Raw genomic sequence first — 19555 nt, 5'->3', positions numbered from 1 at the left:
ATATCTCCGTAACTACGTGTTGGCAAGATCCCTTTGCGTTCCCATGTGTATTGTGCTTCCAGTCCGTTGTCTTATATACTGCATACTGTTAACCACATTTCTATCATTTTCACCAGGCTTCTGACCTGTGTGAACATCTGAAAGCTTCTATGCGCTTTGATTTATGCGTCTTCGGTTTTCCGGTTCTAAATTATTGTGTGTCATTATAACGTAAAATGAAAGTATTCATGCACCTTTGATTTTTTCACCCTAATTTTCATTTTATATTTATTCGGATATCTAGCATAATTAATTTAGTCTTCCATCGTTGTAAAAATTCATTTACCCGCCCTCGAGACAACGAAAAATCCCAGATCCGGCCACTTAGCCAACAACATCTGGAGATCCCTGTTTCATAACCTTGATCATTCACACCAAGAAACCACATTACATATAATTAAATATGTTTTGTGGTAAAAAAAAATAAAAGCATTTCTGAAGACAGCTAGACGACCCGTTTTATATCGCTCACGCAAGTCGAAAATTTCCGCTACGAGCTAGATTTCATTTTTCATCGCTAGACGAGCATTTCACCCCATGAAATGTAGTGCGCGGCTGTTCGATGGACGTTTCAGGTTCACTCGTGTCTTGTCCACGTTTAAAGAAGAGCGGAACACGTGCCATTACAAGCGAGTCCTCCGCTATCCTATGAATTAACGATGAGTACAGGCACACGCCAATGCGCTTCTCAATAAGAGGAAAATACGCTTCTTGTAGGTAGGGCTTTCGCACACTGCTGCCGTCTAGCGTTTCGTTCTGCATGAGCTCCGGGAACGCCACCCTCGTACTCTGCCACACTAAACTACAGCAAAATGTGCGTAAAGCGTAAAGGTGTTCATATCGTATTTTACAACCGAGAAACTCTATCGCATCTCCAAGTAATTTACACGGTTACGAGCCTACAGAGAAATCTTAGGGTGCATCATTAACCAGTGAATTTCATCACCCCTGTACATCAGGTTTGCTCTAAACGAGCAGACGGCCTCTTTTTTGCGACATAAAAATAATTAATTTCAAATAACTTTATTCGAACCTATTTCTTGACAAGAGTCACTAATTAACACTATTATCACCATGTGATACAATTCTGACGCGTTCCTTCAAACAAAATACGCCGAACACTAACGCAGATTGTTCACCAAACTTCACAGTGTAATAATATTAATAGAGCATAACGTTGCAGTTAATTACACTGTATGATTCATGGCACCGGCTCTCGTCGTTCCGGCTCCCAGCGAACGGGAAGCTTTGTAGTTCTCTCTATGTCTACAATGCGAATAAAACATCCGTGGCACGTTTTTGATGTTGTTGTTGTTGTTGTTTTCATAATTTTTCTTCTAACTATACCCTTGATCATGTGCACTATGTGTGCACATAATCAAGGGTATAGTTAGAGCAACCGATTCGTGATGGGTGAGAATTTTTAGTTGCCCAATTTTTCACTATCCAAACTATTTTTTTTTTAATTTTTAGACTTCTTTTTTTTCGTTTTTTACAGAAACATTAGTCTGTTCGCCGTTCCCTATTGTGCCTGTGAGCGACCTGGATTACGCAAGGGTAAGTTCTATGTACACTATTCTTAGCGGTGATATAAACAGAGCACAAAATGTGGACTCGTCGCTTACGTCATCCAGGGGCCGTGGCGTTCGCCATTTCCGTTAAATTGAAGGCCCTAGGAGGAGAAGAGTTTACCCCATAGGTATTTGAGAAAAACCTGCGAGCGTTCTTAAACACATTTTGCTCAAGCACCCCTGCAAGGGTCATCTCGGTGAGGGGGTGCTTCGGGGTACCGTATATCGTAATGTTTGTTCAAGAAGAGTTCCATCGTTGTTGGACCTAATCTTCTCTTCTAATTGTTTTCTTTTTCATTTCGTCTTTCGTTTTGTGGTTGTCACTTTTTATGTATCGTCTTATTTTATTATCTAATGAGTAATCACTACAAAATCAGTGACTGCTGAACGCGGCTGACTATAAATGACGAGGGATTCTTTTGTAGTTTCTTTCAACTATTTTTGCAATACCAATTGATTTTCCGAAACATCTGAAGAAGTAAAATACTGCCACTGAGAAGATTGATGAGTATTTTGTTTAAACACAGAGTAAAAAACGAACCTATCAACGCCCGTTCTGTAAGCCAGTTGGGCAATCTTAAAGATGACGCAAAGCCCCAAACTCAGCCCCAAACTCAAGTAAAGTTTACGAGCGGAACACCATTGATAGAGCCGTTTCGAGGGAACGCTCCCGTCTTCTTCAATGTAATCTGACACACGCCAAGCCACCATTTTCCGATACGAATTAGGCTGCTCACGTTTCTTAGGACGTCCTCCCAATAATTTAATATTGTCCTCGCTCTTTGCTTATCAAAGAAACGTATCCGCTTAGCACTTGAAAAAACTCACATTCTAAAAGCGCATTATTAAAAATAATATGTCTGGTGTATATGTTTAGACGCCGGGAAGTTAGGAAACCCGAATATGCGTCTCGTGTCTCCCTGTAGATGACGAATTCAGCCAGCGCAGTACGCGCCCTAGCCTGGTTCTTTGACTTGCATCAGGCAGGAGGGATACACGACCACACGTTGGTACGATGTTTATCTGCAGGTTGAAACGGGCAGGGGTCGGCATTGAACAAAGGATCCCTGGGTTAAGCAGCGCCCGCTTCTGCTCCACGTGCCCCAAGCTGCGGTGCGCTAGAACGCTTGGCCGTTGACCTCCCCTAACAATATCCCAAAATAAAACAGAACAAAAACAGTTTGTTGTTTACAATTTCACTTACATCGAGGATGTGTTTAATCATGCGCGAAGCTGTGGCCCCTTTGCGCGTTTCACGAGTGGTTGTTGTCCCAGCTTTCAGGAGACTGGCGAGAAATTCGAAAGACTCAGAGTCCTGTTTCCGCGTTGCGGGGAAGGTGGAGATTCAACTTCTCCGAAAACAAGTTTGACTACCATGCTGCATTCATAGGGTGAGCAACAGAGAGTAGTCTAGCTAACAGGGTAAGGGACAAGGATAACGATAAGGAAAGAAAGATAAGTATAAGGATAAAGATAAGGACAAGGATAAGGATAAGGAAAGTACCGGGTAAGGGCAGGGAGGAGTTTCAGCTGCCCGCCCGCAGCGCGAGATTTTTATGTTCGATGGCGTTTGATAAACGCTTCGGAAATCCTTGTCAGTCTCGAGCGTGCATCCACAGCTAAAGCACGGCGAAAGACGACGAATGCGTTTTGGACGACGTGCGTTTGTAAATGACGCCCTGCCGGTCTTACCATTCGACTGACTCTTGGAACATGAAGAGATTTGAGACCTGGCATATCCTCAAGACATGGCCTCAGCTAATCTCCACTAGAAAGATTATATTTCTTAATTTCGAATGCAGTATATTTCGCACGCTACTAATATAAAGGTCACATTGGCAACTGTTTGTCGATGAATTTTCTTTGTGCCAAACATCGGGTCGTCTGAAACGTATTCGTTTCGCTTGATTTAAATATCTTTGATCAAAACCCCTTTTTGCAAAATGTACATTTAAAGTAACAATACACATTAACATTTGTAATACAACACGCCCACCCTGCGTAAGCCTGATTTGTCCTATATAAGACAACTTAATAACAATTCCAATGAAGATTTTAGTTTAACGTGAAGACTATCGCAAGAATTTAGTTGGACTCTTACATCTAAAAGGTATAAATGTACATTTAGAGTAACAATACACATTAACATTTGTAATACTACACGCCCACCCTGTTTAAGCCGGATTTGTCCTATATACAACTTAATAACGATTTAAATGAAGATTTTAGTTTTTAGCGTGAAGACTATCGCAATAATTTAGTTGGACTCTTATATCTAAAAGGTATAATAGATTTGAAAACAAATCATGAACCGAAATATTTTAAGTTTTTTTTTTTGTTGAATAATCATTGAGAGCCTTCGTTTTCCTTGCGTTTGTTTTGAAGGGATTCTGGAGGTAAAGGTTTCTGAACTGGCACGGTGAGATTAAGCATTCCGGTATACTGGATGCTGGTCGCGTAATTCGAAGGTCAAATGCTTAACAAAATCCCGTTTTTCGTAAATATATTCCACCAGACACGCTTTTGATAAAACAATTTTCACAATAAGAACAAAAAAATATTGTTACAATGTATATTATTCACAGAGCCAAAAAAAGTGACAGGGAGTTGCTCCAAAATTAGACAATTCAAAATTGGTGTTTCGAGCATACGTTTCACTGTGACTCTCAGCTTTATTACGAAGATTTAATAAACAACTCAAGAAAATGAAACCCGTAAGGCAGATTTCTCTTACATTTTCACATTCCTATACTAAATGGCGTATATATTAAAATAGGCTCATATATTTATCAATTTATACTGCCGCTTTGTTAAAAGTCAGTTTTAATTCTTAATTAACTTTAGAAAACCATAATATGAAAAAATTATATATAAACTAAATCCGTTTTCAAACAGTCTTTAAAGAATCTAATTGTAATATTGAGCCTGTCATGTGCATGCATACTTAAGCACCGTGCTCGCGTCAGACCACGTTTATAACTGAGGCTGAAACATTCCCAATGTGAAGACTTGACAAAGGCCATAGAGCGAAAGCTCGGATAAGTTTTTTTTAATAATTGCTATCTGCTCCCTTTTTAAAGGCATCCGATTCAATGCGAAACAAGATTGGCACTCCGTTTTTTGAATTATGGTGCTGAAGACTTGCGTACTCTGCATCATCGATTATCCGTACGCTTTTCTAAAAATTGTAAAATCATGCCTGTTGTCAATATTAGAATTAATAGCGCTGATGTTCAAATCTCAAGAATCTCAGTAAAGCGGTGTTTCGCTTATAATATCTTCTCTTTGTTCAGTGCTCAGTTATACCAAGCAAGAAACCCTAGATTAATCAACATTTCTGTGAAGCAGATTTGGATTTGGTCACCAATTTTGACACTTTCTCTATGAGTAGGTGAAAAGCCTTATGAATCTAAAAAGATAAACTATTTCCGACGCGAGATTTTGTTTAACGCACCGCCCTGACTTGTCCGTGGTTTATTGAGAAAACTAACTCCCTCTATTTATTGCAAAAACAAAAGTGATCGGGTCCAGTTAAAATGCCATATTATTTAGTGAAAGCTGTGCTTCGGTTATCATGTCGTCCCACCCGTAAAAATCATGCACATCAGCCATGCGATATTACGACACTTCGCGTTTGTGTGAACCGCTTTTATGCGACTCCACTACGACTATATGTACTAATGCGTTTGTAAGTAACGTTTTGTAGTATTCCAAATATGTGCAAAAACTTCTTTTTCTTTTGCTTTAATAATTTACCTTAAAGTAATGCCAAACGTCAATACGTCTTTTTTTGTAAATAATAAAATAAATTTGTTTGTATTGAATACCATCACGAAAAGGTCGCGTCGGGAACATACCTTAACTTGTATAATGTTAACCCCTCAGGAATCGCAGCTGCGCTGCTTCCATCAAAGGAGAAGCCACCAAGGTTCTTCCGAACAGCCAGTATGAACTGGCATATAATTTCCTCGGTCAGCATGTAAAAGGTATTGTTTCCTCGCTAATTTGTGTTTCATGAATCTTTGTACATACTGTTTCAATGTTTGCGTCTGCATTCTGTGATTGTGCGTTTTAAATTCTACATGTGGAGTTGACACTTCAACGTCATCAATGCGTCCTATTTGATGTTGTTATTCTACTAGACGTCGTGCGCGATATCGTTCTGTCGACACGTAATAAGTGATAAAAATTTCCAGGAAAATTATGGGGGAGGCCATTTTTTGGTTTTGCACGGAACAGCATTTTGATGTTTTTGTCGCACATTCGCCCCCACTGTCAGTATCACTGAGGTATTCTGTATGGTAATATGTACAGATATTAAAGCGTCCGTAACAATTATGCTAAGCCAGACGTACATTGCCATTGCCGGAGTCAAACACCTTGGCTGTTTTGCTTGCTTGAGCTGCTTGCAAGCATATCTCTGGCAAAAAAAAAGAAAAAACAGCACGCGACAAAACAGCACGACGTAAAAAAAGCATAGTGAAAATTGAGTAAACATCGAAACCGCAGCCGTCAAAACAATCAAATATCAAAATAGCCCAACGACAAAACATCACACATCTGAATGGTGTCGCCTTCGGACAGTGTGCCAAGAAGTCAGAAATTTTCTCCTATCTCATTACACACTTTTTACGTGTAATTGAAATAGACGAAAGAAAACAAAACGTTATTAGGTAGCTTATCCCAAACAATGCGAGTTGTTATCGCTCTTGTCATTAATTATTAATGCGCTGGAATTAGTACCTACCCGCGAACAAAACAAATGGAAAAGGAAGCGCGCCGCGTAGAGAGGAGGAGAGGAGGGAAAGACAAAGGCGACAGGGAGGCGACGTCACGGGGCGGGAACCAATGCGCGCCTTAAAAACCGGTGAAGAGCGAAAGCAGTGTCAGGTAGCGCATGCCACTGCTAAGCGTGCAAGGCGGGCAAACGAGATGGAGGAGCGGAAGCAGGGCCTAGCTCGGCTGACCCAAATACGGCTCAAAGAGCGCCAAGCCGACGCGGGTCTGCGTGCGACAGAGGCTAGGGCGAAGCGGGCTCGGCGAGCCCGCTTCGCAGGGGTGTGCGCTGCCGCGGGAACGGACCCTATTATATCATTGAAGGTAATATAAAACTGCTTATTCGATCTGAATTATAAGTTAACTTTGAAGTTATGAAACTGGTGTGTGGTACCAAATGCTAACACTACATGTCTGCAGAAACGTGGAGGCGTTCGGTGGGGCGACGCTCATTTATGCGTTAAAAAAAATACGCTTATATTTGTTTCCAAAATGCTCACTACTTTAGCTAACTAACAGTGCGTTCAGATAAATAGGTTTAAGTGCTTGCGGGAACACTGCTTGTAAGCTCAATTAACAATTTGACAATGTCTCTGAATTTTTGTGCTATAAACATTTATAAACTATGTATTATATACATATATATATATATATATATATATATATATATATATATATATATATATATATATATATATATATATATATATACGGTAAGAAGGTTCAACGGGCCGGTTGGACGTAAAACGAAAGTGGAGGAGATCCAGGAAAGGCCTTTCTTTACTGCACCGACGTTTCAAGCGGGGACCGCTTTTCTTCAGGGTGAATGGTTGTGAAATGTCCTCTTCTTCTTGTTGATGTTCCTTCCGCTGCGTTAAATTCTTGGGCGCGTAAGCATCATTCAAATATGACATAAATACTTCATAAAAAACCGCCACGGCACCCTTGCGTGGTCTAGATCTCCGCTCCCGAAGCGGGGCTAATCCCGAACACATCCTCATTGCTACTTTTGTGTGCGCTCCGGTTGCTCGGGGGTGATTGTGCTCAGGAGCTGTAACAAAGACTGTGCCAAATACTACAAATCAATTTATTTCGTTTTATTGAATTGGATTAACATTGTTTATAATTACTAATTTCAAAGATTTACGATAATTTTTTTGCTCCTGTTCTGAATATTTTTAATACCCTTCATAGTAACTCTTCCTCTTCCACATGAACATCAACAAGAAGAAGAGGACATTTCACAACCATTCACCCTGAAGAAAAGCGGTCCCCGCTTGAAACGTCGGTGCAGTAAAGAAAGGCCTTTCCTGGATCTCCTCCACTTTCGTTATATATATATATATATATATATATATATTAAGATACATCACGTGAAAGAACTATTAGAATACATGTGCTTCGTATAAAATATAGTTTAGATGGATCATCTAACCAAAAATCTTGTTTGTTAACTTGGTACACAAAGCAACTACTCAATGATTATTTGAATTTTTTTCTTAGTGCTGCATTTCACACAGGCTTTCTAAACACCACATAATTCCAATAGGGGCTCTTTTGCGGCTGCGCGGTTTACGCGCAGGGTGTATTGATGCGTTCTCTTTTGACGCATATTCTTTCACCCTCGAGATTTTGAAACAGTGCTCAATAAACATAGCACTACACTGCCGTGATGCGTTTTGACTGAGTTGTTTTGTTTCGTATGGTTTCGCCGTGGGTGTTTGCCCTGCTTTGCCGTCTTACAAACCTCAAGAATTCAAAGCACCATTCACCGACTTTATCCTTTGTTTTGTTTTTTTCCCCATGTCTCTGCAAACGCCTCTCCTTATTATAAAATATACTACTCTCAGTTCAAATGAGCTGCCGAAAACATTAATGTGTGCAAACGCCTAATTAAGTTGAATCCAACGCTGCCTCATTGGATACATGCGCAGCATGGGCAGCTACAAAGGAATATATCCGTCGGCTCATGCAAATTTGATGTGTATTGACACATAACGGTTTTAGTACCAGATGAGTTGAACATCTATACCCTAGCGTTTTATGCCATTTAGTTCAAACGTCCCCAACAATGAGACAGTAATTAGCAAGAGCCGTCCACTCTTTTAGCCAATGTGACTGCTTGACCACTGGACCGCAGTAGCGCAGAGAATGTACGCTATAAGGGTTACCTGAACTCTAGAACACATACCAATCTTAACCAAATTTTACTCATACGACCTTATGAAACATGCAGAAACTCTTACCGTGGTCGCCACGGACTATGAAACCTACCTCGTGGTGTATCGCTGCGAGAACACGGCGGGCCGCTCGGCTGCACCCGGGCTCTGTCTCCCTCACGCGGTCCACGTGAGCGTCCTAGCGAGGCACCCTCTGGACGACAGTACGGCACCTGACATTCGAAAAACGCTACATAGGATATGCGTTCCAGAGGACACCCTCGCCAACCTGGAGCTCAGTGAAGGAGGTAAGTCACTGTTGGCGGTTTTCACTCATGAGGAACTGAAGAAGTATCGTGGTTCACCTGTATGAAGGAAATAATTTTCTTCCTCAAGATGGCGACAGCCGTCACTCTCGCACCAGTCACCCAAAATGCTTGAGAACGGAATCTTACATTTATACTAAGGTTCATTGGTACCTGAACAACAAAAATACTCCGCAGGAAGCATCAGCGCCTGTTTTGGAGATATATGAGGCGCTTTATTTTGAGTTTATTCTTTTATTCTTGGGTACCACGCCGCTCCTCTTGATGAAAGTCGCTCTCTGTGTATATAGCTTTGGGCAAGACAGGCGAGGCGCTGCAGTTCCTGCCTCTCCACACACAGCTGAACTCCATCGAGCCGGCTATTCAATTCACGATCTAGCACGACTCAGACGGCTGTCTCCCATTCCTAGACGTCAGTGCAGCGAGAGGTTCCGGCCGCCTGGACTTCCATGTGTATAGGAAACCGACACACACGGGCCGATACATGAACTTTTCATCGAGCCACCCTAGGACAGATAAGTTTTCCGTGGCTTCGGCACTCATCAGACGTGCGTGCGATCACGGTCTGCTCATCAGAGGAGACCTTCCGAAAAGAGATCGACACAATAAAATGAGTCCTCCGGAAGAGTGGCTACGCAGCTAGATTCGTAAGCAACATAATCAAGGAACTTCGATGCACCCCTTCAATCCAAGGCGCCGCCCCTCCCTCCACCCGCGTGTGTGTACCCTCATCAAAGGCACAAGCGAGGTTCTCCCCCAGTACTACGACGGTACGGCATAGCGGTCTCACACAAGCCAGTCTCGACTATCGGCGGCCTTCTCCCTCTACGGAAGGATCGCCTTCCGAGGGAGAGGGCACAGGGACTGGCTTACAAATTGCCCTGCGGTAACTGCCCCGCGTCGTAATTTGGGGAAACAAGGAACTATCCAGAGCGCCCGCGCTGCCACCGCTAGGACATCCTGAAGTAAAATGTGGAGGGAAGCGCGTTGGCTGAACAAGTCAAGAAGACAAACACTCCATCGACCTCGACAACAGCGCCATCCTCGGAATGGAGATAAACTGGCGGAAGCGACTCCTGTTAGAGTCGTGGCATATTCAGTGCACACGTGGCAATGTAAACCGGTCGACGGGGACCCTTCCCAGCAGCAACGTTTCAGGGGTAAGAGGGATAATCTGGAGAGCACCCGGGGGTGTTCGCGTTTGTGGGCAGGCCGTTCGGGGGGACAGAAATAGTCGCCCGCGATCAAGGGCCGGAGCTGGCCCCGAAACGTCGGGATCTTTGCTTTTATTAAAGCGTAGCTATAGCTCCAGATACTTGTGTTATAACGCAATAGACAAAGCAATGTGATTGTGTGCAGACTGCCTGTAACAAAACAAAATGTGTGAGTGCCTTGAGTGGATAGGTTTTTCCTCAGGTTAAGCCAACGTGACTTATCGTTCAAAGGTAGCCCCGCTGGCTGCACTTGGAGAGCGCCTTCACTTCTCCAGCAAACTTTAATACATCCTTCTTGCGGGAGACAATCCGAAAACAATAATGAAAACCTGCAAGAGTAAAACGTCATACTTTGAGTAACGTCAACTGGTCATCAAGTTGGTGTACACGTTCTCACCTAAACAAAATTAAGTTCTGCGCCCTCTTCATACGCCGCGTACAGTATCTCTTACAAGATTTGGTTTTCGGAGGAAGAGTCGTTGCTTTTGGCGTTTGAATCGTGTACCCTTTGATAGAGAACAAATATATTATCTGAAATGCACCCACTTATATCTTAATTATGTACATAAAGGAGTAATTTGGTCATGTTTCGCGAGCACCCGGACTTTTTTTATTTTTTACGATGGTTCCTGAGTTGAAAACAAATATAGGTGTAGATTGTATGCCGCTCCTCCGTGCGGTCGAGTGGACGGAGTGGTTTCGTCCGTAAACGGCATATCACACGGCACATAAACGGCGAGCAACTCGAATAGAAGAAGTATGTTTGACTCCTGCGCTGTATGCATGTTTACACGACAGGAAGCTGTCAGGCATTCCGCCTCCCGTTAGTTGAAATACACGGCGTCCTCTTAAGAAACTTTTGACACAACCTTCCCTGTGTATCGCCAGTCGAGCAAAGTCATAATCAGTAGTCTGGAAAGTTTTCTGTATCAGCGTGGTTCGGCCAGGCCGACCATCCGATGTTTATGTCAAGTTTGGTTGAGTTTGCTCCCAAAACTGCGTTGACTAAATTAACTCTCGCGCCTGAAATCACAGTCAGCTTTGTGCTAACACTGAGAAGACAACCACAACTCCACTTTCAATCGCGCACATGCCGTGCGTAGTTAGAATCGTGTGCCTGAACAAATCACCGACGAATTGTAATTAAATTACAATTACAACTACCTACCGCCAGACCGACAGATTATGAATAGGCTTATTATTGCGGGAAAAATAATAATCGCAATTACCCGCTAATTTTATGAGGGAATTTCATTCATTTCTTATCAATTCCGCTTCGAACATTGAGTGCTGTAGATTTTTCCTAAAACGATTTATTTTGTTCTTTCTTTTTTACGCGGTTTCACGATTTCATAAGGTGTATATTACCTTATCATTGTTAAACTTTCCGTCTTTGTTTTGGTGAGAAGCTCTCAGGCGCTCGTTCCCGTGTTTTGCAGCCTCGGTGTCGGCGTCGCCGTCAGCGTAACTGGAGAAGGAGGGGAGGAGGGGAGAGGGGGAGGAAGAGGACGAGGAGGAGAATATGGGAAAAGTTGTTTCTGTTTTTGACCAAGAGCATCAAGTTTATTTCTTTTGTTAATAAAAGCGATCAGATGCTCATATTCGCTACTACAGGCTGACACGACACTATTTGTACCGTGTCAGCCTAATATTTTCTACTATTGCTATTTCAGTGAACACCACCTTTTTACTCTAACATTTCTCATAAACATCTTATATTTTATTGCAGGAGGGTGCGAGATAGATCAAGAAAGTGATCCAAACACAAGTGAGCCGACACCTCCCGCGGGTAAGTTAAACTTAAATATTTAATTTTTATTTGTTTAGAGGCTAGGACAGTTAAGTAAAATAATTCTTCAGTCACTACTCTACTAGCCATCGTGACACGTTCTAAAAGAAATATACTTTAATGTCACCAATTCAATTACAAATTTCAACCTGAATTTTTATTATCTTCCTTAACCATATAACGTGGTCTTCTAGTTAGTATACAGTCGACCAGTTTGAAAATCGGCACACACCCTCTTGCTGCTCGCCTGAGGGAGCCTGAGAATCTTGAGAACTGTGTCTCTTCTTCGCACAAAGAGGATAGATATCAACGGAAGCCAAAAGAACTGTTGATGAAGCGTACCATACGAGCACACCCTAGAGAAGTCAAAGACTGTGAACAGTCCCTTTTCCGTTCCCGTAATGCCATAGCGCTCGGGTGGCTTTAGCGCCAAGTCCAACGCCGAGCTGCTTTGACAGATTCACTGAGCATTAGGCCCGCCAAATTTTACGCAGCACTGGTGTTGTGTGTCTGCGCCTGACCTCGCCGGCACAATGGCGGACTGCTTTCCACAGGCTATTCTAGGTTGTGTCGCCCTTAAACCTTCGCCACTCTTTTTATTTGAATTAGTGAAAGAGTAAGACATCGATAAACATTGGTCAGATATTGGATGCCCTGAACAAGCGTGCGAGAAAAAACTAGGCGTCTGTAGCAGACGACTAGAAATTAGCGCCCCCTATTGGCTGGAGCTAGTCACGTGAAGACCGACTTTCTTCGCGCTTTCCCAGCGATCGTGAATGCGTTAATGTGCGGACACAGTACACCGCTAGCGGGACTATCGTGTTTGCTGCCCATAATGTCGTCTACTCGGCCGTAGCTGTTCAGGGCACTTTTTAGTTAAAAACGAAACTTCCGAGTTCGTGTGCAGCTTACAACGCAAAAATAGAGTATCTAGTTAATAATGTTTTGTGATGTTAAGAGCGGTTCTGATGGGATACATACACTGTCCCTCGAGCAAGCCAAATGTTCTTTTTTTTTCCTATCATTGCACTTTTGTGCGAAATTACCTGGAAACACGTGGGCCTGACACGCTGTCATTTCAAAAAACATCCATTTACTAATTTACAGGTTGGTAACGCAATAAACCTCAATTTTTTAAACTCTCCCTAAAAATAGCATTACTATTACTTGTATCTGTTTAAACCGTACTTTGTGCGGCTTAATTTACTTTCGTGCGTTTTGTTTGTTTGCTTGTTTGTTTTGGAAAGGGGAGGGGTTAGTGGATCACGCTTTACCTTAATCTTTCTTGGAAGTGAACGCCATTTGCATCGATTGAATCATTTTTATTTTTTTAATTTTTTTTATCCAGGGTAAGCATACTTGGCAATCAATGAAGCAGGGGCAAAATTACCATCGTTTTTAAATATATTTGTTTGGCGAAAAACAAGCACGCCTATTTAATCAAACACGACCTGCCTAACTAAGTCACGCATTTAAGCAGCGAAGATTAAGATGTTTTGCTGCTCCTACCTACGTCATGCTCCCAGCAGTGATCACTGAATGTAGTATTGTACGTAGCAGTTGCCGGCAGTAGGCTTTCTTTATACCACAAGAAAATTTAATATTTCGGACTTACTAGGTAAAGAGAACATATTAAATTCATTCTCGCTTTCTCTCGTGTACTGTGTTTACTTGAGTAAGAGACACACTCCTTACGAACAAAGCCTCTGACTCCTTTTTCCCGTGGTGCACGAGGACAGCCAAATGTTGCGATCGATCCGAGAACCCCTGCGGCTTGAGGGAGAGAGATAACCTCCTCCATAGCCCCTTATTAACTGACAAAACCTTGCAGATCGCCACGAGAAGCGGCCACCGAAATAAAAAAAAAAAAGGTAGAGCGGCAGACAACGGATCAAAGGAGAGCCCCGTGACTTGCACCGTGCTGCGGCGAGACGCCGAAACACATTTGTCCCGAGCGAACAAGTGTGTTTCGGGTCCTCGCCACTGCAAAAGCTGCGCGCTGACGTCCAGGTTTCCTGAGAAATGGCTCTTTGATGCACTGTGCTACCAAATCCTTGCGCGACAAATTGGCGACCTTGCACTTTATGGCTCCGTCGTCAAACTGTCAGGCTTTGTGAGTATAGGGGAGGCTATGCCTCCTCAAGCGAAAGTTCTATCCTTGCAGGTTGCATTTGCGCGCGCAGCCGTTTGCTCCACCAAGTTTATCCGTTTGCTACATTTTTTTTATATATAATTGGTTTTATGTTGCTTTACGTGAATCAGATACGCGGGCCTTGTTCCTAAACAGTGTGTCCATAACTCCTCCTACAATCGTAATACGCTCTATTTCCAAAAAGGCACCGTGCCTAAAATTACTTTTTCAGCTCAATTCAATTTTGGATAAAGCCGTTTTACCTCGGCTTTACGGTAACAAGCAATCGGGAATGGTACGATGCTATTGTCTCAATGCTCACACAACACGATTGCCATCTACCTGAACATAACAAAGTTGGCGCGTCGTAAAACATAACGTTTATTAAATTCAGTAGATCGTATTATTCAAACGTATATAGGTGCAGCACAAGCAGTGTGTGCAAAAGTTATTTTGAAGCATGAAATGCTTTTAAACGCTACACCCAATTCAGAAGTGTTGTCCGTCCGTCCGAGCGTTTCCCACAAAATATAGTGGGGAAACTGAATTGGTGTTTAGGTCGCGCGACGTATGTTGACGTCCCGTGACCTGGTGTTTTTGAGGTTCTACCGGGCACTAGGAATATGAAGGGAAAAAGAAGTGCCAGAAAAAAGGGGGGTACGACGTTTCGACCAAACGGTCTTCTTCAGATAAGTATACTAAAAGACGGGGTACAGAATAAAATTTATGTACAGCGTATATACAAAAACGTTCAGCCTTTCCACTCTTGTGAAGAAGGAAGACCAGCGGAGCTGTACTCGACACACTGTGTGCTTCTTCTTCCTCGTCGTCTGTTTTTCGCGCTGTTTCCTACGATGAATTCCCACCACAGCTGGAAAGGTTGCCACCATCTACGAGCGACGGCGGAGACAATACTGGTTGTATGCTTGCCGCCGTCACTTATAGATGGTGGTAGCTGTTCAGGTAGGTTTGTGTCGACATACCGGACACGATCCTGGGGAACCTAGCCCTTAACAGCTCCGCTGTAAAAAGGCGGTGGAACAGCTGACAGATGTGACGTCGTGGAGTCAGAGAGGGAGGACGTAAAGTTGTCAAGTAAGTTGCAGGATGTCTGTAAGTCAAAAAGGGATGGAAAGCGGGCGACGGGAAAGCTCAAGGCACCCCGCGTGACCACCCAAGTTATTGTAGCAACCGGCTGTTCGGACGAAGGAAGGAGAGGTGGACAAGGGAGAATGAGTTTAGAGGCGAAGCTTAGAACACCGGCAGCTCCCTACCGGACTGGACGTGTATATAATTTTGCAAATAGAAATAGGCAGGGAACTTTGTTCCCTACAATTGGTTACCCGGACATGGACCGAAAGCCACCTCCGTCATGGCAACCGATGAGGCAACGTCGCTGGACATCTCCGTCGTCCGCACGCTCCGGCTTCCCAAATTCTGGACAGCGGACCCACAACTTTGGTTCCCGCAAGTGGAGAGCCAATTTACAACCAGCCACATCACCTCGCAAGCACAGAGGTTTCACCGTGTGGTAGCGGCGTTGCCTCCCGAAACTGCCGTTGATATTCGAGACATCATCCTCGAACCTCCAACAACTAACCCGTACGACACGTTGAAGGCTGAGCTCATCAAACGCACCTCGGCATCCGAGCGTCGACGGCTCCAGCAGCTAACATCTGAAGAGCTGGGCGATCGCATACCATCCCAGCTACTGTGACGTCTTCAACAACTTCTTGAAGAGCGGGCAGCGATATTCGACTCCGCCCTGTAGCGGGAGCTTTTCTTGCACAGACTCCCTAACAACGTAAGACTGGTTCTTACTTCTGCATCGGGACTCGCATTAGTTCAGCTTGCCCAGTTGTTCGACACCATGATGGAAGTCGCTGCACCGCAAGTCGCTCCTATTGCGGCCATGCAATCACATCCGCTCGGTGCATCGGCGAACATTTCTGCTTCCGAAACAACGGAGGATTCTTTTAGCACGGATATCCAACAAGCGATTGAGGCCCTCACCGCCCAAGTAGCCGTGCTCACTTCACGTTCACGATCGGGACATCGCCAGCGATCCACGTCCCGCCCCCGATACAGTTCGCCCTCCAAAGCCCGAGCAGTATTAAAGCACTCAGATATTTGTTGGTACTATCGGACCTTCGGCGACCAAGCCCGAAACTGCGTAGGACCATGCTCTGCTTCGGGAAATGCCTGCACCCACCACCAGAGGCGGCGAGTGGTGGAGGTACGCAGATCAGCCGCTTGTTCTTCATAACTGATCGCGGCTCCAGTTTGGGATTTTTGGTTCACACCGGCGCGGAGGTGTGCGTACTACCGGTTTCTGCCGTTGAAACCAAAGGCAGGCAGACACTTACCACCCTACACGCAGCCAATAAGACTCCAATCGCTACTTACGGTGAACACGCTTTGTCCCTCAACATCGGACTGCGTTGAGTATTCCGCTGGGTTTTTCTCGTCGCGGACGTGCCTTATCCTATTATCGGCGCAGATTTTTTACGACATTGTAACCTACTGGCTGATATACAACGTAAACGCCTCGTAGATTGGCTTTCTGATAATATACTGAATAATGAGTTAGTACTCAACCATGACTTTGCGATTTTTAGAAACGATAGGATACAGTCACGTGGTGGTGGAGTCCTTATTGCTGTCAAAAGAAATTTGCCTGCTGTTCCCATTCTAATGGATGACAACATTGAAATAATCTGGGTGCGTGTAAAGGTTGCTTCCTCGTTCATTTTAGTAGGTGCTTGCTATCGACCGCCGAACTCTTCGTCTGATTTTGTTGATCAGCTGTATAGCTGTATTGGAAATGTAACCTCTCGTTATCCAAGCTTGCCTGTTTTTCTTGGAGGTGACTTTAACTTTCCCGGGATCGAATGGACCACTGTTAATGTATCTGACGAATGTCGCAACAATTTGCTGACATCCGCCTTTCTAAACATCTCGCAGTCATTTTGCCTGACCCAAGTAGTACTTAAACCCACTCGGGACGAAGCAATTTTAGATTTATTGATCACTTCTGTGCCAGAATATTTAAAAAAGGTCACGTGTCTTGACAAGATCAGTGACCACGTGGCTGTCCTGATTAACTTCAGTATATCTATAAGAAATGCTCCCTTACAGTCCAAGGAAATTCACGACTTCTCTAAGGCCAATATTGATGGTATAAACAGTGTTTTTATAAACGTTTATTGGAGAATTTAACTCCGATTTCTTTTCTCGGTCAGTAGAAGAGAGTTGGCAAAGGATCGAAAATAAGTTTAAAGACATACTTCCTACATTTGTTCCAAAAATTACTATAACTGATGCACCAGAAACGCCGTGGTTCACATACTGACGAATTATGGTCTCAGTACGGTACTCAGGCAAAGCTGTGCAAACGTGTAACCAAGGTTGTAAAATCCAACTTTTACGGCAATGGTCTAAAAACCTTGATGCAAAAAAATCCCAAGAAATTTTGGAAAATAATTAGCCCACCTAAAGGCACAATTCCTAATTGTTTCTTAGACCAGCATGGAAATGTAATGTCACCAACGGATTGTGCAAACAAATTTAATGAGTACTTCAGAGATGTTTTTACCGAAGAGTCTTACCCGCTGCCCCAGTGTGATTTTGCACAAAACCATTCTTTATTATCGAAGATTAAAATTGACCCGGATGGTATTAACAATATAATACAAAGCCTGCCCCTCCAGTCTTCTCCTGGTGCCGACGGCATCAGTTCCAAGCTACTAAAACTTACACAGCCATATGCCGGGCTTCTTCTTGCACAGCTTTATCAACAATCCTTAGACCAGAGCATTATACCGCATGACTGGAAACATGCAATCGTTACTCCAGTTTACAAATCTGGTAGTAAATCGTTGTTTTGTAATTATCGACCGATATCTCTCACCAGTGTTTCATGTAAGATTCGTGAGCATGTTTTTTACACTCATATAATGAACTTTCTTGTAGACAATGATTTCATTTTCATAAATCAGCATGGCTTTAGGAAGAACCGGTCTTGCGAAACCCAACTTTTTGAATTATTAACAGATCTACACACAAACATACATTAGAGAGTTCAGACTGACACTATTTTTATTGATTTTTCTAAGGCGTTTGACCGCGTGCCACATAAACGCCTACTTAAAAAACTTGAGTGTATTAATATTGATAGTTCTTTAATTAAGTGGATTCGGGAATTTTTGACCAACAGAACACAGGCAGTTTCTTTCCATTGTAATGTTTCTTCTAGTATTAATGTGAAGTCTGGAGTTCCTCAGGGATCAGTTTTGGGCCCCTCGTTATTCCTTATCTATATTAATGATATTGCCACTAGCATTTCCCCCACAGTCAGACTCTTTGCAGACGACTGCGTTATTTGTAGAACTGTCAAAAACCAGACCGACTGTCTCTCACTTCAGCAAGACTTAGACTTATTTACTTTCTCAACAAGAAAGTAAATAACTACAAATATCTAGGAGTTATTTTGAGCGGGAACCTACACTGGCAGGACCACGTAAATTATGTGGCTAGCAAGGCTAGTAGGTCATTAGGTTTTCTAAGACGAAATTTATATCTGGCACCTCCGGACGTTCGTTAACTCGCTTACAAATCATATGTTCGGTCTCAATTAGAGTATGCTTCTATCATATGGAATCCTTCTCAAGACTACCTAATTCAACAAATAGAGTCAATTCAAAACAGGGCAAGCAGATTTATTTACAAAGATTATTCTCGACACACAAGCGTATCTCACTGAAAGAAAAAGCAGACTTGCCACTCCTCTCTACCAGAGGAAAACTTTCTAGGCTAACCTTCATCCATAACATCTATTATAATAACCCACTCCTCAAGCTTGAACTATTAAAGCCGCCACACCGTATTTTTCCTCGATTTGATCACCAGCATAAGATACTATTACAAACATCACATACTAAACTTTTCCAGACATTACCTTTACAGTTGGCAATTTCCGACTGGAACAAACTTCCAGCCAACATTGTGTCTTTAGTAAGTGTCGACGAATTTAAAAGTGCGTGTGCTCAATACTGCGTAAATTGAAATCTATGTTTTCCACGTGTTTTCATTATATTGTTATTTTTGCATGACTTGTGTTCATATTTTCGCTGTTCTGTTTTCCTTGTATACTGTTGAATTTCCCCCCTCATGTATGCCCCCTTGGGGCGCTTGTGAGGTACAAATAAATGAAATGAAATGAAATACTACAGATATTGTCACACACCTCGCATGAAAGCCAGGACGACCTCCAGACAGGCCTAACTGCTCCAGTCCAACTTCGCCATACGAAAGTTGGCTACGGGAGTTCGGGTCGACCACTCGCCCTACAAACGTTCAGCGTCCAGTGAAGCACAATGTTGCCCAACACATCGTGACTACTGGGTCACCTACTCACGCTCGACCACGTCGGCTTCCACCAAACCGCTTGAAGATCGAGCGAGATGAATTTGATCACATGCTAGAGCTTGGCATCATTCAACTATCATCAAGCCCATGGGCGTCTCCACTGCACATTGTTCCCAAGAAAAA

The 19555-nt window shown here is 43.2% G+C and overlaps 1 protein-coding gene across 2 annotated transcripts in view; it reads left to right on the top strand.

Moving 5' to 3' along the window:
• Positions 1-19555, top strand: part of LOC8025169 (papilin) — a 94986-nt gene that overhangs the window by 4855 nt on the left and 70576 nt on the right. For both annotated transcript variants that reach the window (XM_029986182.3, XM_040210924.1), the window contains exons 2-6: positions 1538-1596; positions 2886-3001; positions 5496-5596; positions 8623-8853; positions 11815-11874. In XM_029986182.3, the coding sequence (XP_029842042.2) occupies positions 1538-1596; positions 2886-3001; positions 5496-5596; positions 8623-8853; positions 11815-11874 (567 nt within the window). The remainder of the gene's footprint in view (positions 1-1537; positions 1597-2885; positions 3002-5495; positions 5597-8622; positions 8854-11814; positions 11875-19555) is intronic.

The sequence above is a fragment of the Ixodes scapularis genome, unplaced genomic scaffold, assembly GCF_016920785.2.
Source record: "Ixodes scapularis isolate PalLabHiFi unplaced genomic scaffold, ASM1692078v2 PGA_scaffold3__209_contigs__length_174095766, whole genome shotgun sequence".
Lineage (NCBI taxonomy): Eukaryota > Metazoa > Arthropoda > Arachnida > Ixodida > Ixodidae > Ixodes > Ixodes scapularis.
The sequence above is the reverse complement of the archived record's forward strand: the minus strand, read 5'-3'. Positions and strand labels throughout refer to the sequence as shown.